At 36.8% G+C, this 26,188-nt stretch overlaps 1 protein-coding gene across 12 annotated transcripts in view; it reads right to left on the bottom strand.

The window, feature by feature from the left end:
* Positions 1-26,188, bottom strand: part of CDC42BPA (CDC42 binding protein kinase alpha) — a 382,935-nt gene that overhangs the window by 219,319 nt on the left and 137,428 nt on the right. For 11 of the 12 annotated variants that reach the window (XR_011645344.1, XR_011645345.1, XM_058309378.2 and 8 more), the window contains exons 5-6: positions 12,492-12,640; positions 2,369-2,462 (exon numbers count right to left, since the gene is read on the bottom strand). Coding sequence is in view for 10 of the 12 variants with exons in the window: in XM_058309378.2 (XP_058165361.1) it covers positions 2,369-2,462; positions 12,492-12,640 (243 nt within the window). In the remaining 2 variants the exon portion in view is untranslated. Of the gene's footprint in view, positions 1-2,368; positions 2,463-12,491; positions 12,641-16,878; positions 16,884-26,188 lie in introns of those variants that run through there. The other variant, XM_058309388.1, reaches the window with a different exon arrangement.

Consider the following 26,188-nt stretch of genomic DNA (forward strand, 5'->3'; position numbering starts at 1 on the left):
GGCATTTTCAGTCATGCAAGATTATGAAATATTTATTTCCACTTGAATCTTTCTCAGAAAGCTTCCAATAAATGAAGATAAAGGCAGATGAGGGATTCGGGAAACAGGATCCAACATTAGAGGGATGGGAAGGAAATACATAATGGGGTTTTTTTGGGGGGGAGATGGAAAGTGGTGAGGGTACTATAACATTGTGAATGTGACCAGTCCCATTGAACAATATGCTTCGAAGTGGCTGGGGTGGGAAAGTTCAGATCATATAAAAGTACCCACAATTTATAAAAAAGAAAGGACAGCCTAAGAGACCATGACAAATGAAATACATGACCCTGGATAGGGTCAAATAAGATAGGAAGAAAAGGCTGAAACAGCTATTATAGGAACAGATGGAAAATTAGCATATAAACTGTAAACTTCATAGCAATGCTAATTTCTTGAAATTGATAACTGCGTTATTATAAGTGAAAACCCTTGTTCTCAGGAAATGTACATGTCAGTATTAAATGTTCAAGGAGCATTGTGAATACAACCTATACTAAAATGTTCAGCAAATGGAATGATAAATAGATGAACTGACGGATAAATAGAATGATCTAGCAAATGTGGGCAAAATATTGAACTTGATAGATCTGGATATTGGGGGAAGAGGGATATATTGGAGTTCTATGCATGGGATTTGTCTTATTTGTATAACTGCTATTTGAATCTGAAAACAGTTCAAAATAAATTGTTTTTAAAATGAATGAAATGGACATTTCAGAATTGGAAACTACAATAATTAAAATAAAAACGTCACTGGAGGAGGTTAACAGTGATTTGGAGAGAAGAGATATTGAACTAAGGACAGGAATAGAAATTATCCACTTGGAAGAAAAGAGAGTAAAAGACTGAAGCAAAAATAAATAGAAATATAAGTACTAAAATCCAAAACAAACAAAACAAAAAAAAAAACAGAGGCTCAAGAATCCATGTATTTGGAGTCACAGAAGACAACAAGGGCAGGAAAAATTCTGTAGAAATTAATAGGCTGAACTTCACAGATGTGATGGGGGGAAAAAACAGTTCTTAAAATCTCAGTATAACCCAAGAATGGCAAATATAAAGAAAACCACACTTGGTTATATCATAATTAAATACCTGAAAATTAAATTTGAGGGGGAAAAAAAAAGTAAAACAGAGAAAAAAGACATTGCATACAGGGGGAAAACACATGGTAAGTCTCATGTGCTCTTGCATTGCACATATACAGTCCAACCTTTGGGGGTACCCCCATACAGACTTTAGGCCATCTCTCTGTCAGGCCCCTCCTCTCTAACAATAAGCCCGGCAGATTTGAGCTGCCTCAGTTGGCCCAGACTCTCATCTCTTCCTTCTCAGCATCATAATCTGCTCTAACTCCAAGTTTCTGCACCTCAGTCAAGAAACTATGCCAAACCTGGGCAAGTGTGAGTCGCACCTCATGAATTTGTTTCTCCCAAGGATCACAGGCTTGTACTGCTGTTGTCCACTGCCTAAAAACAGGTATCTCAAATACTACATCCAGTTTTATAGTTGTTTATAGTGGGAGGGCTAATTTGGTACCAATTACTCTTCTACCATGGCCAGAGGCAGAAGTTGCATAATACTTTTTAAAGAAATCATGACACTGGATAAATTTGCAGAAGTAAACTTATTGCCACAAAGAAACATGACATTTTCAGGGCTTTTAAAATGCATTATACAAAACTGCTCTATCAAAAGTTTCTGCCAATTAAACTAACATATATTCAGAGCTCTGCTATGCAACCTGGAAAATGAGATACAAAGCACACACACAACACACACATGAAAAAACAGGGACACATATGCATTTATATGAGTTAAGGGTCTGGAGTTAGCAGAAGTCAAGCAAATAGGATCACTGAACACAATCAATCTAAAGGACTTCCTGAGAAAAGGATGCACTTGTTGAACACTGCTCCTCAGAACAACTCGACAACTTAGGAGAGAAAGGTAAAAGATAAAAAAGTGAAGAAGGATTTGTATTTTCTTTTTCCTTGTGAGATTTATTTTCTTGCTTTGCTAGAAACTTAAAAATATCTCAAGTACAATAATCATCAGTTATTAGCTAAGAAAGAAGCAAAGAAGGGTCTCATAAGAGGTACATGTATTAGTCATAAGACTTAATATGAGCACGTGAAAATGGCATATAGACAAACCTCATTATGAGTTAGTATTCCTAAATTCCTTTGTTTCAGAAGGAGGGAGAACATAGACAGTCAAATGGATAGATGAAGAAATGTTCTAAAGAGATGATTTCTAAAACAGATATGGAAGACAATTAGCACAGGAAATGTCTCTGGATAAAATAATTCAAGATTTTACTTACCGTTCCATCTTCCATCAGTTTCAGACATGAGCCAAAATCTGCTAAACGAATATGTCCATTCATATCCATTAATATATTGTCAGGTTTAATGTCCCTGTAAAAAAAAAATACATTCCATATTTAGTTGGGGGAAATAACACAATTATTTAGTAGGTTACTAGGTAAGACAACCTTTTTGTATGAAAAATTCAATTTCTTTTAAAATTAATATTCTAAGACATTTATTTGACTATTTTCTGGGTACAAATTCTGACTTTAATATTAAAACTAACTTAAACACAAGCAATTTCAGCATTCTCCTTAAGGTAAAATGAGTTTTAGAAATTTTCATTCAGATGAAATTAATCTTACCATCCTCCCTGTAAATTCATGCAGGTTTCAATATGAATATGGAAGGCCTAAATTACATATACAAAGGAGAGTCACAAAAGATACCTCTAATCCCTGAAATTGGACAGGGATAAAATATATTTCCTGGACTTTGAATAGAACTGCAGATAGATAAATTCTAAAGTACTGAAGATGATGAGGACAATAAGGAATTACTTCATAAAGCTGATTTTAGAAAACAACTGTAATACCTGGCCAATACAGGATCTATACTATATAAAGGTTTCACTATTTCTAGATGGTAAGTCTCTGAAAAAATGATGACTTGTAAGATACCCACATCTAAGTAATAATAAGAAGAGCCAGAGGACAACCAGGAAGATGGTGGCAGAGTAAAAAGCTCCTAGAGTCAGCTCATGCTACAGGGCAGTTAGTTCTCATCCAGAGCTATCTAAAACACCTGTTTGGGGACACCAGGAGACCAGATGAGCATCCTGCAACATCTTTGAAAGAATGGAAGAAGAAGACTGCCTATCTGTGGAGAAGATTCGTAAGTAGAATGTTCCACACCAAGGAGGACAGTGCCCATCCTTCACTGCAGGCACAAGCCTCCTCGAGAGCTATTCTGCCGCTGGAATTGAAGCTCTGCTTCCCAAAAACAGGGAAGGAAGAAATGGTTGGGCACCAATTTGAGCTACTGATTAAACGTTTGGCTGGCTAGAGCATAACCCTAAGAACAGCTGAAGTTTGAACCTGTCCAAGTCAGAAGGACGCCAGTTGCTGCCATTTTGACTCCAACCCCGGCATGAGGGAAGCCGGGCTGACTGAAAATCACAGTGATGGTATGGACAGGTTTTTCCATTCAGATCAGACTACAGCCCTATCCTAGACTTCAACCCCACCTCTAGTAGGGAGGAAACTGGTGGGCCCAGCAACAGACTTTCTGGGTAACTGCAGGTACATTTGGCTGGCACAGACTAAATAGCCAGAAACCTACCAAGGTAAACTGTGGTCATCTTGGACCCGCACTGCAGAGCCTGCTGCCCACACCTGGAGCTCTATCCCAGCCCCAGGCAGGGAGAAAGGGGCATGGAGCTTCATCAGTCTCTCTGGGCAACTAAAGTTGAGGCCTGCACAACTCAGATTATTCCACACAGCTGTGACTCTGTCCCTACCCCTGGCAAAGGAGAAAGTTGGAAGAAGCTTCATAGGAACCCTCATAGGGGTAATGAGGGCAGTTTAAGTCTCCACAGCTTATAGCACCAACTACGTCCTCGGTTCCTACTGCACAACCAGCAAGGGGGAAAGAGCAGGAAGCCCTACACTAAAGCGAAAAACTGCATGCAGAATAAATACTATTAGTAAGCCAGATACCAAAACACCAACAAAAAATTACAATCTACACCAAGAAACAGTAAGATAAGCCCCACTTAAAGGAACAAGATAAGCTTCCAGATGATATAAAGGAGTTGAGAAAACTAATCATAGATGTTCAAACAAATCTCCTTAATAAATTCAATGAGATGGCTAAAGAGATTAAGGCTATTAAGAAGATACTGGATGAGCAAAAAAAGAATTTATAACCATATATAGAAAAATAGCAGATCTAATGGGAATGAAAGGTGCAATAAATGAAATTAAAAATACACTGGAATCATATAACAGCAGATTTGAGGAAGAAGAAGAAAGGATTGGTGAGCTTGAAGAAATGGCCTCTGAAAGCAAACAAAAGAACAGATAAAGAATCGAAAAAATTGAACAGGGTCTCAGGGAACTAAGCAACAACAAGAGATGTATAAACATATATGTCGGGAAGTGGACTTGGCCCAGTGGTTAGGGTATCCATCTACCACATGGGAGGTCCACGGTTCAAACCCCGGGCCTCCTTGACCCATACAGAGCTGGCCCATGCGCAGTGCTGATGCGCGCAAGGAGTTCCGTGCCATACAGGGGTGTCCCCTGTGTAGGGGAGACCCACACACAAGGAGTGCGCCCCGTAAGGAGAGGCGCCCAGCACAAAACAAAGTGTAGCCTGCCTAAGAATGGCACTACCCACACTGAGAGCTGACACAACTAGATGACACAACAAAAAGAAACACAGATTCCTGTGCCGCTGACAACAAAAGAAGCAGACAAAAGAAGACGACACAGCAAATAGACACAGAGAACAGACAACCAGGGGGAGAGGGGATAAATAAATAATTAAAAATAATAATAATAATAAACATATGTGTCATAAGTGTCCCAGAAGGAAAACAGAACTGAAAAGGGGCAGAAGGAATGCTTGAATAAATAATGGTAGAAAATTTCCCAAACCTATTGAAGAACAGAGATATACATGGCCAAGGAGCACAACATATTCCCAACTGAATAAATCCAAACAGAATAACTCTTAGACACATACTAACCATATGTCAAATGCCAAAAACAAGGGGAGAATTCTGAGAGCAATGAGAGAAGCAATGCATAACAAATAAAGGATACCCAATGTAGCAGTTTGATATGGTTATGAACTCCAAAAATAGATATTGAATTATGTTTGTAATCTGGTCTGTACCTGGGCATGATTGAGTTATGAATAGGGCTTTGATTGGGCCACGTCATTAGGGCATTGAGTCCCCACCCCTTGGTGGGTAGGCACTCACAGATAAAAGGCATGGCAAAGGACAGAGGTGAGGGTTCTTAATGTTGGAGTTTGATGCTGAAGTTTTAAACTGGAGCCCTGGGGAAAGAGACAGAGCCGTTTGCCTGATAGTCTACAGCTGACCTCGTGGAGAAAACAGAGGAGCTGAGCCCAGAGGAACCCAGGAAGCCTGAATCCTCACTGACGTCGGCAGTCATCTTGCTCCAACATGTGAAAAGAGAATTTGGAGAGGAAAGTAACTTATGCTTTATGGCCTGGTCTCTGTAAGCTCCTACCCCAAATAAATATCCTTTATAAAACCCAACCAATTTCTGTATTTTGTATCAGCACCCCTTTGGCTGACTAATACACCCAATAAGATTAAGTACCAATTTCTCATCAGAAACCATAGAGGCAAGAAACAGGGGTATGATATATTTAAAATACCCAAGAGAAAAACTTCCTGTTAAGACTCTAAGGCAAGATTGTTTTTCAAAAATGAGGGCAGGTTTAGAATATTCACAGATAAACAGAAACTGAGAGAGTTTGTGAGTAAGAGACTAGCTTTGCAGGAAATACTAAAGGCTGTGCTACAGCCTGAAAAAAAAAGACAGGAGAGAAGAGACCTGGAAGACAGTCTAGAAATGAAGATTATAACAATAAAAGTAACTAAAATTTTCGAAAGGGTAGTCAAAATAAAATATGACAGATAAACCACAAATATTCAGGAATAAACTTAACCAATGATGTAAAGCACTTGTATTCAGAAAACCACAACTTATTGTTAAAAGAAATCAAAATAGACCTAAATAATTGGAAGAACATTCCATGCTCATGGATTGGAAGACTAAGTATCATAAGATGTCAATTCTACTCATATTGATATACAGATATAAAGCAATCCCAAAAAAATTGCACCAACATTTTAAAAAATAAATGGAAAACACAATTATCAAACTTACTTGGAAGGGTAAGCAGCCCTGAATAGCCAGAAACATCTTAAAAAGGAAAAGCAAAGTTAGAGGACTCTCATTTCCAGACTTTAAATCATATTACCTAGCTACAGTGGTAAAAAACAGCATGGTACTGGCATAAAGACAGACACATAGACCAATGGAACCAAACTGATGGATCAGAAACAGATCCTCGCATCTATGATCAAGTGATTTTTTACTAGCCTGTCGAACCCACCCAGCTCAGGCAAAACAGTCCATTCAACAAACAGTGCTGAAAAGATATCGACAGCCAAAAGAAGGAAAAGGACCCTTAATTTACACCTTATAAAAAAAATTAACTCAAAATGGATCAAAAAACAAAAAATAAAAGAACCATAAAGTTTCTAGAAGAAAATGTAGGAAAATATTTCCAAGAACTGGTGGTAGGTGGTAGATTCTTAAAGAAGAAAAGAGGAGGAATGAGAAAGACTACTGATGTTTAATGTATGTAGAAGTTTTAATTTACTTTACTGTAAAAGTGTAGAAATGTACAGAGTTGATGGTAACACATTATAGTGAGTTAACTGCTGGTTTATAAATAAGAATGTGGCTGAAAATTGTAGTCTAGGGATATAAATACCACTTGACAGACAGCTAGAGAATCGTCTAGGGACTGAATAAAACAGTAAACCCTGAGGTGGATGAGAACTGTGGTTGATGGTACAGATGCCAAGAGTGTCCTTTGTGAGCTGGAGCAGATGTACATCACTACTGCAAGGTGGTGAGAATGTGGAAGAGCATGGGAAAAATAGAACTGGAGTGACCTATGGACTGTGGTTAACAGTAATAATGTAATATTCATGCATCTATGTGAAATATGTACTGTGTTGATAATGGGGAGATATGGAAAAAGTCTGCCAAATGTATGCTGTGGACCTGGTAATAATCTGAGGAATTTATCTCATATAATCTGTAACAAACGTTCCACCAGTGTGGGGTGTTGATAAAGGAGAGTTCTTTGGGAATTCTGCACACGTGTATGATTGTTTTCTAAGTTTACAACTTCTGTCATAAAAATATATTTTAAAAATAATAATAGGGTGGGTTCAGGGGAAAATATACCAAATATAAGATAAAGATTATAGTTAATAGTAAGATTTTGACAATATTCTTTCATAATTTGTAACAAATGTGTCACAATGCAAGGTACTGGTGGTGGGTTGATGTATGGGACCCCAGTATGATGCTATGCATTTTTGCTTTGTAAGTTCACAACTTTTACTATGCATTTATTGTTTATGTATATTCATAAATAAATGATACAGTGATAATAATAGGGTGGTTGGGGGAAGAATACTTTGGCTAGTAGTAATATTTTGAGGATGCTCTTTAATCAGTTAAAAATGTTTCACAACAATGCAAGATATTGATGGTAGGGCAATGTAGGAGTCCTGTATGATATTATATATGTTTGTTTTGTAAATTCACAACTATTACAATACACTTTTTGTTTATATATGAGTGATATACTTCAATAAATTTTTAAAAAATAACCATACCACTTTTGCATTTGTTTTTGTGAGAATCTGTGGTATTTGAACCAAGACCCACTATAACCTTCCTTTCACCTCTCAGCTCAGTTAAACAGAAAATCTACTCTAGATTGATGCAGTCAAGAATACAAGCTCGGGAAGCAGACTTGGCCCAATGGATAGGGCATCCACCTACCACATGGGAGGTCCATGGTTCAAACACCGGACCTCCTTGACCCGTGTGGAGCTGGCCCATGCAGAGTGCTGATGCACACAAGAAGTGCCATGCCATGTGGGGGTGCCCCCGCATAGGGGAGCCCCACGCGCAAGGTGTGTGCCCCACAAGAAGAGATGCCCCATGTGTAAAAAGCACAGCCTGCCCAGGAGTGGCACCACACACTTGGAGAGATGACACATCAAGATGACTCAACAAAAAGAAACACAGATTCCCGGTGCCGCTGATTAGGATAGAGCGGTCACAGAAGAACATGCAGCAAATAGACACAGAGAGCAGACAATGGGGGGCGGAGGGGCGGGGAGCGTTGGGGGGTGCTGGGGGGAAAGGGGAGAGAAAGAAAAAAATTTAAAAAAAAAATACAAGCTCTGTCTCCTCCCAGTTCTGACTCGGAGAGCTATCTTCCCGAAAGGGGACAAAAGTCAGCATTTTTCATCCTATTCCAGGTGGCACAGGCATAAGAATAGATTCAGAAATCAATGGAACAGAATTAAGATGCCAGAAATAAACCCATATGTCTACAGTCAACTGATTTTCCACAAGAATGTCAAAACCTTTCAATGTGGAAAGTAAAGTCTTTTCCATAAATGGTGCTGGAACTACTAAATAGCCACATGGAAAAAAATAAAATTAGACCCTTACCTTACACTATACACAAAAAATTAACTCAAAATGGATCACAGATCTATGCATAAGAGTTTAAGCTATAAAATTCTTAGAAGGAATATGGTAAATATTTATGACCTCGGATTTGGCAACGGACGGGGACTGAACCTAGGACCTCATACATGGGAAGCACATGCTCAATCACTTGAGCTATGTATCCAGCTCCCCTAGGATTTTTTTGGGCGAGGTAGCAGGACCAGGGATTGAACCTAGGTCCTCGTATGTGGGAAGCCAGCACTCAACTACTGAGCTACATTGGCTCCCCTAGGACTTTTAGATATGACACCAAAAACAAGCAACAAAAGAGAAAAACAGATAAACTGGACTTCATCAAAGTTACAAACTATCATGGTTCAGAGCACCCTATCAAGACAGTGAAAAGACAACCCACAGAATGGGAGAAAGTATTCACAGATTCTGTATCTGATCAGGGACTTGTATCTAGAATATACAAAAAAGCTTACAACTCAATTTTTAGAAATGCTTACAACTCAATAATAAAACACAATTAAAAAATGAGTGAAGAATTTGAGTAGAGATTTCTCCAAAAAAGACACACAAATGGCCAATAAAAGCACATGGAAAGATGCTCGACATGCTCAGTCATCAGGAAAACGCAAATCGAAATGACAATGAGGTTCTACTCCACACCCAAGAGGATGGCTGGAATCAAGATCAGATAACAAGCATGACAAGAATGTGGAGAGACTGGAAGCCTCATATGCTTCTGGTGGGGATGTAAAATGGTACAATCACTTTGGAAAACAGCTTGGCAGTTCCTCAAATGGCTAAATGTATATATATTCATTCTATTACCATATAACCCAGCAAATCCACCTCCAAGAGAAATGAAAACAGATATTCACACAAAAATTGGTACACAAATATTCAGAGCAGCATTTCTTAACACTATTATTCATCATAGTCTAAAGGTGGAAATAACTAAAAAGTCCATCAACTGATGAATAAACAAAATATGATATATTTACACAATAATATTATTCGGTCATAAAGAGGAATTAAATACAGATGTAACTTACTACATGAATAAACCTTGTAAACATTATGCTAAGTGAAAGACAATAATCAAAAAGTCCATATATTAGGTGATCCACTTATATAAAATGTACTCTACAGAATCAGAAAGTAGATTAATGGTTGCTTAGGGTTAAGGGAGCAGAGGGGAGGTGATAGCTAAAGGGTACAGGGTTTCTTTTAGAAGTGATGAAAATATTCTTAAATTGACTATGCACATATCTATGAATTTACTAAACACCAGTGAATGTACACTTTAAGTGAATTGTATTATATGCTAATTATATCTCAATAAAGCTAATAAATTATTCATTATTCAGTCTCACAGAAATTTTTAATGAAGATCCACTAAATGCCGCTGACAACTTATTTAAAAAGTTAGAGATAATTCTTTCCTCTTAAGGGTAAAAAAAACACTTGGGAAAAAGTCTTGTGAAATGATAATATATCAATGATTACTATCAATGTTAAATATCAAGACTAATATTCAGTGCTATTATGAATAAAGCTAATAAAGGAAAGTTCATGAAATCATTTTTAAAACTGCCTTTCAGAGGATTTAAAATAGAGGAGAAATTCTCCATTCTCTTTAAAGATGGTTATAATATTCTACCATTATCTGACTATACGGGTAGGTATTTCCACTAAGAATTTTTAAAATAAAAAAATTTCCTTTTGTGGAATGACTGGTGGTCAATCTAACCTATAGATAAGAAAGTGGGATTCCTGTAGATTATATGCTCATATCTAATTCTCTCTACTTCACCACTTTATAAAATCATTATTCTCTATGACAGTACAATCTGCCAGCCACCATTAACTTTTCCTTTCAAATCAAAGTGGTTTCTAATAAGGTCCTTCTACTTTGGAGGCAAAATGTACAACATTGTCAAACTGGTGATATTAGAGGAAACTATAACTGGAAACAGAAATAAGGGGAAAAAAGAAAGAAAGAAGGGTAAGATCTTAGTTACTGAAGAATAAACTATTAGCTGGTATCATTTGGTACTGAAATCAGCATTCTCATGATCTAGAGCTTTACTGAAAAGCATCATAAAAGTCCTCATCTTCACATTTTTGTTATCTAAAACTAAATCACAAGATAATGATAACCAAACACAACATTCTAATCAGACCAAACTTTTTTTTATTTGCTCTTTTGGTAGGATTCTGAATCTTCGAATATTAGCATTTTTCAAATTATAGCTGACAATCTGAACACCAAATCTATTGCTGACTTTAGTTAACATGTCTAAAAATAAGCCAGGGCTTTTGTTCAACTACCCATCATTTGGCACAAATATTTACCAATCTGAGTCAGACATACAATATACTGCTAGAAGTCATTAGAAATAACCACTCCTAAATCATTTAAGAAAATTTATGATTAAAGAAAGAGGATACTCCCTTTAAGAGCAAAGCAAGAGACAACGTAAGATCTGATAAAAAACAGATTTTTAATCAAAGTATTCATCCTTTAATATGTTCTGGAACTTCATTACTAACTTATGTCAATCAGCATAACACACAAACATCTTATGAAAACACTGAAGCAGAAACTTTCTCTTCTTCCTCCATTCATGTCCTCCTCAGAAATCACGTTCATTAACCACAGATGTGAAGTATGGTCATTGCACTGCCAAGCAGTAGCTGGCGAGTTGGACAAATGCCGGATCTCCAGCCCATTCATCTACTGAACCAGGAACTCTGGAATTGGGTCCAACAATCTGGTGTTAACAAGATCTCCAGGTCATTCAGATGTATGCCAAAGATTGGAAACCACTATCTTAGAAAATGGCTTCCCTTCTCTCTAATCTGGCAATACTTTTACCTGCTTCTCCTTAGCATCTCTTTACTGTTCTAGCATTTTGTTCAACCCAAAGATTTTCTCAGCGATCAATTCACCAAGAACTTGGTGATTCCTTCTGGCTTTATCTCTTTCCTTTTAAAATGTCAGGCTGCTCTTCAACCATCCAATAGTTTTAAATTTTCTATTACAAAGAAATTACAATGAATTATTTATCCAACAAAATTTATAAGTTTTGTTAATAGGAGTAAGAACAATCTTATATAAAAACAAATTGTTAAGTAGACCCCTTTTTTCTTTTTGTTCCATGCTAAACTGTATATAATAGAGTTCCCTAAATTTAAAGGGGAAATTTTTAGGTAAATCATATTGTACCTTCCAGTTTTATTCCAAGGCCATCAAAATTAATACTTTTCTGCAAAAATACCTCCTTTTGACATTTATATAATCCTTAAAATTATTTTCTTGAGATACATAAAATGGGTCTTTAATTAGCAATTGAACTTATGATGTATGTTACAGAACTCTGGTGAATAACAATATATTTAAAAACTAAAAGAAATTATGCAGTGTATATTTCTTTGTGAAGGAAAATCATGTCACTTTAAGTGTTTTCTTGAAAGTATTTTATAAAGATACTGAATGGATTCGGAAACTTTTAGATAATATGCATGCACACATATGTATAAAGCAGGCACCTTGGATCCTCAATGCTGACAAACAATGATGGTAACAAAAAGCAAAACTACTAATACAACCTCAAAATAGTTTCTTTTGGTTAATAAGAAAAAAGTATAGAACACCCTAATTAATAAATTTGGTGTTCATTAATAAACACAGACTTTGCTTCTGGACATTACACGGTAACCCATGGGAAGACGCACTAAGGACCATGGACCTCTGCTTCTGGACATTACATGGTAACTCACGGGAAGATACAGTAGAGGCCTATCTACTCACCTGTGCACATAGTGGAGTTGATGGACTGAATCAATTGCTATCACCATCTCAGCCAAGTAAAATCGAGCCATTTCTTCAGGCAATCTATCTTCAAATTTGCTGAGCAAAGTAAGCAAATCCCCACCAACGTAATAATCCATAACCAGGTACTGAAAATGAAAAAAAAATAAAATGTATTCACTACATAACAATGAGGATTTAATACATCCCAAGGTCAAACAGCACTGGGCCAAACACATATGCAGTTATTAAGAAGATGTGTAAGATGACTCATCAGTTATCATAACATTATGAGAGTTTCATACTTCATAGAAGAGTAAACTACCAAGAGGCAGGGAATGGCATGGGGCAGCCATTCTTTTGTTGTTACGGTTTGCATTTTGCGAAGTAAGAACAGCGAAAAGTAACTTTATCATCATCATCACCATCATCACCCAAAACAATGGACCACATAGTCTTACCTACCTTTCATATTAGACATTTTAACTCCCAAAATAGAAAAAGGAATCTCAAAATAAAGCACAATATTTTATATTCAATATGCCAATCTTCATAATCACAATATCCTTATTTCATCTTGAACCAGTAAAAACTTTATCATAACAAGCACCAGCCTATGGATCAGCATTTGGAAACCACTAATATAAAATATAGTAATGCACTCAATATACATATATTTATGATAGGATGCCAATATCAGAATGGAGTTTTCTCAAGTATGTATAAACAAAAGCTGAGTAATTTCAGAAAAGAATCCTTATGGCCATGTGTGCATGTGTCAAAAAACAAAAAGACAAGAAAAACACAAAAATGTTGACAGAAATTATCTCTGGATTGTTAGTTTCTTAATGATGTTGTAGATTTTTGTTATTTTCTAAATTGAATTATAAGCATTTATTATGTATACATGTGTTTATACATGTATACATTATACTAAACTATACTATATTAGTTTTTTACATTTTTTTATTAGAGAAGTTGTGAAGTTACAAAACAATCACATATAACATGCAGAATCATCCCTCCACCAACAACTTGCATTGTTGGGGAACATTTGTTACAGACTATGAAAGAACATTACCAAGTATTTTACCACTAGCTATGGCCCAAAGCTTACATTTGGCATTTTTCCCATATGCCCTCTTTTATTAACATCATGTATTAATATTGTACATTTGTTACAATTTATGAGAGAGCACTCCCATATATGTACTGTAACAAAAGTCCATCATCCACTACATATGTTGTTAATTTTTAAGGTGAGAGAAACTTGTTATAGGGAAAGATGGGCTTTGCTGTCAAGAGTATCTGTATTCAAATCCTCACTGTATTACAAGTGCTTTTGAAAACTTAACTTTATCCTTTGTCCATTCATTTTCTCATCTGTACAAATGCAATAATGACACCTTCCTCCAGTGTAGCACTTAGCACAAAGGCTAGTAAACAGAAGATACTTAATAAAGTAAGCTATAATGCCCTGGCATTTAGTGTGATTTTCTTAAACAAGAGAAATATTTCAGGACATCAAATTGTTGATTTTAGGATTTAAAGAGTCCTCAGATATTATTTTTATTACCATATATTAAAATTACAAGGATGGGTAATTTGTGCTAATTAAAAGAAACTAATTTCATATGTTTAAATCCTTGATAAATTCAGGAAACTGAATATATTTCAAATTCTACTCTATGGTTTACTTGCTATATTTACTAGGCCTACTATTTAACAGTCTATACTGAAGATCAGAACAAACTAATTTAATGTAATAAAACTTTGTTAGCATAAACATGTTGCTAGAAATGGCAATGGATATGGAGAAGAAACCCACATCTCTCACATTAAAAAGAAATACTTTAAGTACAATAGTAAACAGAGAATTTTTCAAGTAAAAAAAGCAAGTCTGCTATTAAGAACTAGAATTTAATATTTATGCATAGAAATAATAAAACACAATTCATTCATTCATTCAATTAACATTTACTGGGTATCAATCTGGACTCTTTTTTGGTACCAAACGTAGAAAAAAAAAAACAAGGGTAAACAGATGAAAGGTTCCCACATCAAAAGCTTTTCCCTGTTCAAAGGGTAATCTATTCTTTTTTTTTTTTTTTTTTTTTTTAAGATTTATTTTATTTATTTATTTAATTCCCCTCCCCTCCCCCGGTTGTTTGTTCTGTGTCTTTTTGCTGTGTCTTGTTTCTTTGTCCGCTTCTGTTGTCATCAGCGGCACGGGAAGTGTGGGCGGCGCCATTCCTGGGCAGGCTGTTCCCTCCTTCACGCTGGGCGGCTCTCCTTAGGGTGCACTCCTTGCGCGTGGGGCTCCCCTACGCGGGGGACACCCCTGCGTGGCATGGCACTCCTTGCGCGCATCAGCACTGCGCATGGGCCAGCTCCACACGGGTCAAGGAGGCCCGGGGTTTGAACCGCGGATCTCCCATGTGGTAGACGGACGCCCTAACCACTGGGCCAAAGTCCGTTTCCCGGGTAATCTATTCTTGACACAGCTGAATTCTTAGACATCTAAGCACAGCATCTACCAGTAAACTTCTAAAATAATTGCCATTTAACATTTTTTCACCCAGGGCCACCATGCACACTTAGGCTCCCTGCATCCTTTCTCTCTTCTACCTTCACTCCATACTGCTACATGCTCCCTCTTAAAAAAGACACGTTCCCATCAGTGTCTCACTGGAACTTTGCCCAGGTCAACAAACCTTCCTGAGACAGAACAAAAAGTGATGAACATACAAGTATTTCTAGTTTTTTCTTTCCTGCTGCCTGCTGAAGAGTTCTGACTTTGCCTATTCATATTCTTCCCCTATTTTGCTCTTAGAGGTAGATAAGATATTACTAAGACAGAATCCAACAAATGGGTGAAGGGGGCAGAAAATATGAAAGAAGATTCTCATGAGAAAAACAGTGAGTTGAAAATTAACTATACTCACAATGGGGTCTTGGTAGTAGAGACAACATTTAAGGAGAGAGAGACATTTGTAAGGAGAGAGAGACAAATAATAACATTACACCCACCCCAAAAAACAAAGTTCCTTTTCTTCTATATGCTGGTGACTGTCACCAAAGTCTGGAAGTCATTCTTTTATTCTTCCTCTATTATCTGCCACAACATTCATTTACATCACCAAGTAGGAGTCTACTTCCTACTAAAACTCCACGGAACCCTTTTTTTTCTTTCTGTACCTACTACCACAAGCCTGATCAAGGATCCCAGCCTCTACTGACTATATACTGCTTCAGGTTTAAGAACCAAGCTTTTCATAACACGTTATTGTATAAACAATTTTCCTAAGAATGGAAAATAGAATACAGACTAGAAGAGGAAAAATAAGTTCATTTAGTAAACAGATATTTACAGTAGTACCTAATATTTGATATTACACTTACTCAATGGGGATATGACAATGAATAAGACATAGTCCCTGCATTCAAGGAATTTACTATTTAATGGAAGAGATAATACCAGTTAATGGCAATTTCACTGTACTATAGATGTTCTGACAGGGTTAAGCATAGGGTGTTGCTAAAGGCTCTTAAACAGAAAGAACTGAATCTTGGGGATCAAGTTCTTTCATTCATTCATCTGAAATTTATTTCTGTACAAGGTGTGAAGACAATTTTCTTATAGACAAAGAGATCATTAATTTATCTAAAGTAATTAGTTAAATAATTCATTTTCCCCCCAATTCAATTAAGTACCCTCTCATCATGCTTTATGATGCTGGGCACTCCATTCTGCTCCACTGAACTAGGCACCTACCCCTATATGAACATCATACCGTTCTGATCAATTAATTTTATAGTGAAAGCTGGTATTTGGCAGGACAAGTTCTTACTCATAGGCACCACGAAAAAATATTCAAAATGATTAAGACAGCTTTAAATTAAGTTTAAGAAAAAGACAAAGATATGTGAAGGAGGTAATAATCCTAACATAAAGAGCTACTACCAACTGTTAGGAAGAGGGAAAGCAATCCAACAAAACTGGGCCAGGAATATTAACATGTAAGTCACATAAACGGAAATACAATTAGCCAATTAAAACATGCTTAACTTCGCTTGTATCAGGGAAATGAGAACCAAAGCAACAGAGAGACGCCATTTTTCACCGATCAGATTAGCCAAAGACCATCACAGCTTCTGGGAGAGTGAAGCGAAACAATACACTTTGGGGGGATGACATACTACAACTTCTGGGAAAGTAATTACTGAAATATAAAATGTGCATTCCCTTGATTTAGAGATCCTATTCTTAAGAACCTAGTCAATTAAAATAAAAGTGCCAATACTTAAAGAATATGGACAAGTATATTTATTGCACAGTATTGTTGATAACTGTAACAAATCATAAAAGATGTAAGTACAGGTCAACTAAGTTATTGTTAGATAAATTAGGGCATACACATTCTCTAGAACATTCCAACACTGCTAAAAAGAATAATTATATATGTCCATGACATCTTTTTAGGGAAAAAAAGAAGCTACAGAATGATATACATTTTGTGAAACCATTTTCATAAAAAAGGAAAAAATATATATACACACATGTATTACACAAAGCATAAGAAAAACAGGAAAGGATATAACATACTTAGCATTAGTTACTTAAAGAGGGTGAAATCCAAAGCTGAAGGTAAGGGCTATTGAATTTTTAAGTTTAGAGGGAAAAGGATCCAGTCAAGCTAAAGGTGATCAATGGAATAAAGTTCAAGAAAGTTCAGATGGATTAAAAGAAAAAGGTTCACTAGTCACTGCCCCTGTACTCAGGGGATTCTTGCTGTTCCATTGGAGAGGGTGGCAGAAATTCCCAGGATGGGAATTTGATATTATTTTGGTTATTGTGTGAATCTCCACCCACCATGACAATGCTCCATGAATATCTGAACACATTTACATGCCTTATATGTATGTCCAGGTGAGTTTCCTCCCATGTATGCTCCATCACTGATACCCCTCACCAATGAGTCTCCCATGGCACAGGTGTAACCCTTCTGTGATTCAAAACCTCTTAAAAAATGAAGCCAATAAAACAGCCAAATACAATAAGAAAATGAAATGATACTTTAAAAAATAAGAAATAAAATTTAAAAAATCAAAAAATAAATATAAAAAATGTTTGGGATAATAAAAAAATTATGAAAAAATATTTAAAAATTTTTGACTTTTTGCCTTTCATCACTGTAAGATCTGTTGTCTTGTATATACAGTGACATTTTCTTCTGTTACTCCCCCAGTGTCTTACTTTTTTCAAGTTGTCTTCAAAGAAGTTTTAGGTTACAGAAGTTGCATACCGAACACAGGGGACTCCCATATACCCAACATCCTCACACTTTTCCCCCTTCCCCTATTAATAACATTGTATACATAGATGGTACATTTGTTACAACTGATGTACAAACATAGAAACATAACTACTAACCATGGCCAATGGTTTACATTATGGTTTCCATCACTGACTGGCCCTTGATACTGATGACTGTGTTTATGAACCTTAATTCCTGAAATTGAATCTTAGCCTAGTATTGTAGAGTGTCTAAGAGTTACCTCCTGAGAGCCTCCTTGTTGCTAAGATATGGCCTCTCTCTAAGCTGAACTCAGCATATAAATACATTGCATTCCCCCCGTGTGGAACATGACTCCCAGGGTTACGTGTCACTGGCACTGAGGGATTAATACCAAGCACCAACTATGAACGCAACTGGAAAAAGACCCTGACCAAAAGGGGGAAAAGGTAAAGACAAATGAGTTTATATGGCTAAGAGACTTGAAAGTGAGTCAGGAGGTCATCCCAGAGGTTCCACTTACGCACGTCTCAGCAGGATCTCACTGAACGCCAAAGTAGATACTACCTCAAACAGCAGGACTCTTGAGGGCTCTGGGGATATCCAGACACTAGAGTCAGGGTAGATAGCTCGGGGGTTAGGTGTCTTGCCAGTGGGCCCTACTTTGGAATTTATGCTCCCCAGTTTGACAGAGTTGGACTCAGTTGTGGTTTCCCTACACACGGCTCTTCTGTCCTTCTATTTGAACCTATAATTAGTACTAGAGTTGGTAGGTATATGTGCAAGAGACTTACATCCTTGGGCTGTCCATGTGCCAGATAGGTCCTGAATCTCAACAGTTTTGTAAAACCTACTCTCCAGTTCATTGGTCTCACCCAGGACAACTAACAAAGAGGTGATGATAGACAACTACCATACCAAGGAACTGAGAAAGAGTACAACTGCAAGCAAGAGAGTCCCATCCATTGGCCTATGGGATCGAAGGCCCCTCTCAATTAGATATGGAGTGGACATCACCACCCCAGAAGCCTCAGGACTGGGAAACACACCATGTTAGAATACACTTACTGGTATTCTACTAGAGACTTGTTGTGATTCTAATAATGGAAAAAACTGTAACATTCATGTGGAGGCAGTGGCCGCTAGAGGTTGAGCACAGCGAGAGGAAAACAGGTGGTAATACAGGGGGTGTTTTCCGGGACTTGGGGACTGTCCTGAATGACACTGCAATGACAGATACAGACCATTATATATCTTGTCATAACTTACAAAACTGTGTGGCAGTGTAAATGTAAACTGTAATCCATACTTAGTGGCAACATTCCAAAATGTGTTGTGATCAATTGCAATGAATGTACCACACAATTGAGGGACATTGTTAATGTGGGAAAGTGTGGGAGGTGTGGGGAGTGAGGCATGTGGGAATCCCCTATATTTTTTATGTAACATTTATGTAATATAAGTATTTAAAAAAATAAAAATTAAAAAAAATAATAAGAAAAAGTCAAAGTTTGACAGGAATAGTCTTAAATAGAAAGATACACTCACCCACATGAGGGAAAAGAAAGAAGAGGGACACATATGGATAAATTTGCACATGGGGGGTGGGAGGAAATATTGAGGGGAATACAGAGACCAAGGAGAAAAATGTAGAAAGGTAAGAAAGTTCACACTTGAGTGATCAATAATTTTCATTTTCTCCATGAAGGAGAAACCACAGAATGAGGATGCAGGTTGTGATGGGGCTAATAACTGTTATTCCTGCTTTATGGATGCATAATCAGAGGTGAAAAAAGTCTAATGATTTGTCTGAACATAAAGGTAGATAGTGAGAGAGAGAAAACTCAGGATTCTTTATCTTTAGACCAGTTCCTTTTTGACTCAAATAAAAGAGAGTCAGTAATCAATGAAAAAATTGACTAATTCTATGACATAAAAGAGTATGTAGTAAGCACCAGAATAATAAAAAAAGATATTAAGGATTGCAATGGTTGACAACTGTATGTAATCCAGAAAATCACATTCTTAAATTTAGCCCACTCCTGTGGATGTAAACCTTTTGTAAAGAGGACCTTCTGATGGGGTAATATGAGCTAAGGCATAGCCCAGGGTGGGTCATAATCTCTTTACTAGAGTCCTTTGTAAGAAAATGTAATTCAGAAACAAAAGCCATGGAAGCAAGAAGTTGAAATCAATGAAACTTGGAAGAGAAGGGAGAGACCAGCAGGTGTCACCATCTGTCTTGCCATGCAGCAGAGAACCCAAGGATCACAGGCAGCTCTGGTCTTCAGGAAGTAAGCATCACCTTAATGATGCCTTGATTTGGATATTCACATGGTCTCAAAACTACAAGCTTGTAAGCTAATAATTTCCCATTGTTAAAGCCAACTCATTTTATGGTATCTGCTTTCAACAGCCTAGCAAACTAAAACAAAGATATATACTGAATGTCACACGATCTTTTAACCCTCCGAATTCAAGAAATGTAGATCACCATGTATGGATAAACATACCATACAATTTCCAACTCTGAATTTTTAAAAATCTCTAGTTCAGAGTTTGTGTGTTTTGAAGAGCTAGACAAGGAAAAAAATGCTAAAAAAAAAAAAAAAACCCTAAAAACATTGTTAAGTATCAATAAAATGAATGTGTGCCCAGAGAAAGAACATTTCATAAATTAGTTACGCTTAGACATCTTTGTAGGGACACTATGTTTTAGTTTGCTAGGCTGCTGAAATGCAATATACCAGAAATGGGTTGGCTTTTACAAAATTGGATTTGCTTGCAAGCTTACAGTTTTGAAGCTATAGCTGTTAAAATGATCAAATCAAGGTATCATCAGGCAATGCTGTCTCCCCAAAGACCAGATGCCATCAACCCTGGTCTCCTCTGTCCTATGGCAAGGCACACGTGTCATCTGCTGGGCTCTCCCTCCTTCTCTAGGCTAACTTGCCTTCAGCTTCCTGCCGCCATGATTCTCTCTCAGCTCTGGTGGTTGTCTCTTGTCTCTCACTCCTTATTCATCCTGTTTTTAAATAACTCCAGTTAAGAGGATTAAGACCCACTCTGGGCCATGCCCTAATTGCAGTCACCTAATCAAAAGATACTTAACAGAAGCCACTTTATCAAAGAGTCTCACCCGCAAAGGTTCACACCCTCAGGAATGGACCAGCTTGAAGAGCATGACTTTCTGGGGCATGTACAGTCTCAGACTACCACACACCATGAAACTGCTTTACTGTCTTGCTGTCATACATAGAGATTAACATTTAATCCCAGAGCCTCCACCTTTAATTTATTCTTCCTTTCTTTCTCTATTACAAAAAAATATTTTTTGTGATTCTTATCAATGATATCTAAGTAATAAGGATTTTGTATGTCAGAGCTGATACAACTAAACAGCTCTGTATGTAATGTTTTTCTAATCACCTCTTAAGAGCATTCATTAAATTAGAAACCCTTTTTTGAAGAAAATAAAATGCATAAAATCTACTTCTTAAAAACTGGCTGTAATGGTATTTAAACAAGTAAAAAATGGCAATCAAATTATTTACTACAGATTTCTTGAATTGTATAGCACTATAAAGCATGTTACTTATTTGACTACTCCAGAGTCAAAAGATTAAAAGTCATTTTGGAAAATAATGTATAATAAAATTTACTTTCTGTTATCTATAACTAGACTTGTCTACATTTTAAAGTTGTTTTTTTTCCTATGCTTTATAAAAACTCAAAACAATCTCTGATGATAAGGAAGATAATTCAGGACTTCTGGCTATTATGACTCATACACCATGAAGTCTAAATTGGCAGATTACAAGAGATTTGACTACTAGAGTGATTGAGTCCTCTCTCCAGTTCTTGTGTAACTTTTATTCCAATACAGAATGACTGAGTCCTCCCTTCAGTTATTGGGTAACTTCTACTCTAATATAGTGATTGAGTCCTTCCTCCAGTTATCATATAACTTTTATTTTAATATAATTAATGGCTAGTATACGCACATTATTTCTCTCTGAGAAATAACAAATACAAAGAGTCCAGGTAAAACTAAATAACTCAGAGGGAACAGAATGGTAAATCATAGTTCAGGTTTCTTTTCATTGAAACTTTAGCAAAATTTTATAATATAAAATTTGGTATTTGGGTACCTTATTCCTATAGTGAGTAAATTCTCCAATAAAATGTGGATTCTTCACAAATCCACAAATCTACAGTGTTACATCTATCTAGAAGAGAATACACTGTCACATTAGAATTTAGTCCTTATTATTTAGTCCTTACTATTCAGAAACTTTTGATTAAACTGCTATACATTTTGCTAAGGAAATATTTGCCAAATATTTAATTTACTCTTATGACTTTTGCTGACAAATCAATGCAGATGAAATCTGCATGATAAATTCATCCCTAAAATTTCACAGAAGTATGGTAAATCATGTCAAACATCATTCCTTCCAATTTAATAAATCAGCAGCTAACATTTGCAAAGCTCTATGGTATTGCTTATGAACATTTTTTTTACTGCAACCAGCAATAACGAATAGAGTTTACATGATGCTACAGTACATTTATAAAAAGTTTCATGAAACAGTATTTACTCCTACTATTTTCTATAAACTGCTATTTCCAATCCTATTTCATTTATAAAAATGCTGATTGTAACACACTAAATTGATTTTATAAGCTCACTAACAGGTCACAATCTACAGTTTGAAAAACAGTATTATACACTGTCAAAGAGTATAGGGGATATAAATGACAGTACCACTTAGAGTCTCTGTGAGAACTAGCAACTCTGCCATCGTAGTGTAAAAACAGCCAGAGACAAAACTTAGGTCAATGAGCATGGCTGTGTTCCAATAAAACTTTATGGAAACTGAGATATGAATTTTATATACTACTCATATATGACTGGTAAAAACATTCTCAGGCTACAGACTGTACAAAACACAGAAAGGTAGATTTGACCTGTGGGCAAACGTTTGCCAAACCATGATCTGGATAAGGATTCCAACATACATAGTGCCACAGCAAACCACTTTCTAGAAGAAGGAGACTTATATATCCAATCCAATGAATGGGTCAAATGACATTTCAAACCTGGTATGTATCAAATTAAAATGATCACCTTCCCCTCTACTCTAAACTGTCCCTTCCTCTGATATGCCCCACCTCAGTGCACAGACCACTGACAACTGGGCTCTATAAGTCAGACACCTGCACACTGACATCCACTGAAACACAAGTCCTACTTTTCTTACTTCCTCAAAAGCACCTGAAGCCACACCCCCTTCTTCATCCCTATTTGGCCATCTTCACTTTTATTCACGCCCTCACCATCTGTCACCTGAATATTGTGAAAGTCTCCCAACTAGTCTCCTCGCCTCTAGTTTTGCTCCCTGAAATTCATCCTCCATACTGCTTCCAGGATATTCTATGTAAAATGATTATCTCATTATTCTTAAAAGCCTCCTTGAAGTTACAATAAAATCCAAAGTATTCAACTTGGTCTGTACTTTAAAAGCCTAATTTGATACCTCTACCATTCTAAATATATACTAACCACTCTAGCTTCTTCCATCCTCACGTACCCTAGCTGTTTCCTGCCTAAAACCATTCTACAGCCCTGTATTTAGTCAGCCAAGGGGTGCTGATGCCAAGTACCAGAAATCTGTTGGCTCTAAAAAGGTATTTATTTGGGGTAGAAGCCTACAGTCACAAGGCCATAAAGGGTAAGTTACTTCCCTCACCAAAGTCTGTTGCCAAATGTTGGAGCACAATGGCTGCCAACGTCTGCAAGGGTCCAGCCTTCCTCTCTCTCCTAAGGCTCCATGGTCCCAGCTTCTTGCCTCAGCTGTAGGCTGGCATAGTCTCTCCAGGGCTCAATTCTTCCTCAGCTTAGTTGTTCAGGGCTCTGGTTTCCTCAGCTGCAAACTATCAGGAACAGCTTGGCTCTCTCCCCCAGGACTCCAGCATCCAAACCTAAACTCTCTGTGCTCTCCTTCTCTGTGTATGTACTTCCCTGTCTTTGACTGAGCATCTGTTTATACAGTCCACAAAGGAGGGAGGGGTGGGGACTCAAACTGAGTCACCCTAATAATGTGGTTAAAAAATTTTAAAAAAGCCCCAATCTTGATTTACTAAAGTGAAAGTGAAACCTCTGATACAATACAATCTAATATGCCCAGGGGAACAGACCAGTTTACAAACACAATCCAATATCTATTTTTTAAATTCATAAACAATACCAAACTGCCACAAGTCCCAAACAGAGGCTAACAAACTTTGTTTTGTGAGGGATCTCTCAGTAATCAAGAGGGAGAGTAGAAGGAGAAAGTTAGGAGATCAATCAGGGCACTTTCACTTATATATATCTAATGTTTAGCTTTTCAGATATAAAATCATTTAAAACAGAGAGATGTACAAGAGTTTCATGACTAAAAAAGAAAATATTTCAGAAAACATGGCTGGGACTACAAGATCTAATTTCCTTAGCATAACATATAAATAACAAATAAACACAAAGAGTATATCAATAGAGAAATGGAAATTATGAAAAGGAAACACACAGAGCTAAAGATCACTAACAGAAATTTAAAATTCCCTAGAGCTCAAGAGCAGGCAGAAGAAAGAGTCAGTGAACCTGAAGATGCAACAATGACATTCTATAGCCTGAGAAGCAGAATGAAGAGTGGAGAAAAGTACAAAGTACCTGGGAGACCTGTGGGAGATCATCAAACACACCAACATACATACACATGTGGGAGTCCCAGAAGGAGAGGAAAGAGGGACAGGAACAGAAAGAATATTCAGGCAAATAATGACTAAAAACTTCCCAAATTTAATGCAATCATCCAAGAGGCTGAATAAACTATAAACAGGCAAATCCAAACAGACCAACACCAAGATAAAACTGTTGATTGCCAAAGACAAAGACAGTACTGAAAGTTGCAAGAGAGAAGCAAGGCCCCACGTACAAGGGATCCTCAGTAAGATGAAATGCTGATTTCTTGCTGGAAACCAAGATGGCAAGAAGACAGTAGGAGGACATATTTAAAGTGCTGAAAGCAAAAAATTGCCAACCAAGAATTCTAAATCCAGCAGAACTGTCTTTCAAAAATGAGAGAGAGAATAAGACATTCCCAGATTTTTTAAATGTTCTGAAAAGTTGAAGGAGTTTGTCAATACTAAACCAGCCCTAAAGAGAAGAAAAAGGGATTCTTTAGTTGTAGGGAGAGAACACTAAATGATGGATGGAAGCCACAAGAAATAAATAAAGATCTCTGGTAAATGTAACGACATGGTAAAATATGAATGCCAGTACTACTGCACTTTCAGTTTGTAACTCTACCTTTGACTTCACAGAGAATCAAAGAAAGCAAATGCATAAGATGAAATGATAAATCAATATGCTTTTTATTAGAGAAGTTGTGAGTTTAGAGAACAATCATTCCATCAATATGTTTTTTAATTCATAATATATAAATATATAATTTGTGACAAGAACTACATAAAGGTAGGGGAATGGATGAACACAGTTTATTTGTGTATGCTATTGAAGTTAAACTAACATAAAATCGTTATTCTTAGTAAATATATATGGAAGTATTAAGCGTTCAAAGGGCATGAGGTATACAACTTACTCTTCAATGTTTACAAAAAAGATAAATGGATGGAAAGGTAGACGGATGGATGGATACAGTAAACATGACAAAATGCTAAAAGCTAATAAATCTGGGTATCTGGGTAGGGGTATGCTGGCATTCTCTACGTGGATTTTTTATTATTTTTGCAACAGTCCTGTAAGTTTGAAATTATTCCAGAATAAAAAGTTAAGAAAACTAATCCAATTTTTACCCTATACCACTGTAGTCCAACTGTCAAATCTCACCTAGAATGATACTTTTCACCTAGAATAATGCAACAGCCTCCTCTCTGGTACTTTTGTTTCATTTCTTGATTCTTAATCAGAGTTCTCCAGGGAAAGAGCCAACAGGATACAGCAATGTGTGACAGTGAGATTTATTTTAAGGAACTGGCTCCACAATTGTGTCAGATGGCAAGTCCAAAATCTGAACAATGCCAACAGGCTGGAAATTCTTGTAAGAGTGATATTGCATTATTTGAGTCTAAAATCCATAGGGTATGCCAGTAGGCTGAAAAGTCAGAAAGGAATAGATGGTTATAGTCTGGAGACAGAATTTCTTCTTTCCCTAGAAATCTCAGTTATTTGCCCTTAATCCCTTCAGCAGATTGTATGAGGCCCACCCACATTACAAGTATGGTAATCTTCTTTACTTAAAGTCAGGATGGTAGATGCTTATCACATCAACAATTTACCTTCACAGCAACACCTAAAGCCAAATTTCACCAAAAGACTGGATACCATAACACAGT

The sequence above is a fragment of the Dasypus novemcinctus genome, chromosome 13 (genome assembly GCF_030445035.2).
Source record: "Dasypus novemcinctus isolate mDasNov1 chromosome 13, mDasNov1.1.hap2, whole genome shotgun sequence".
NCBI classification, from domain to species: domain Eukaryota; kingdom Metazoa; phylum Chordata; class Mammalia; order Cingulata; family Dasypodidae; genus Dasypus; species Dasypus novemcinctus.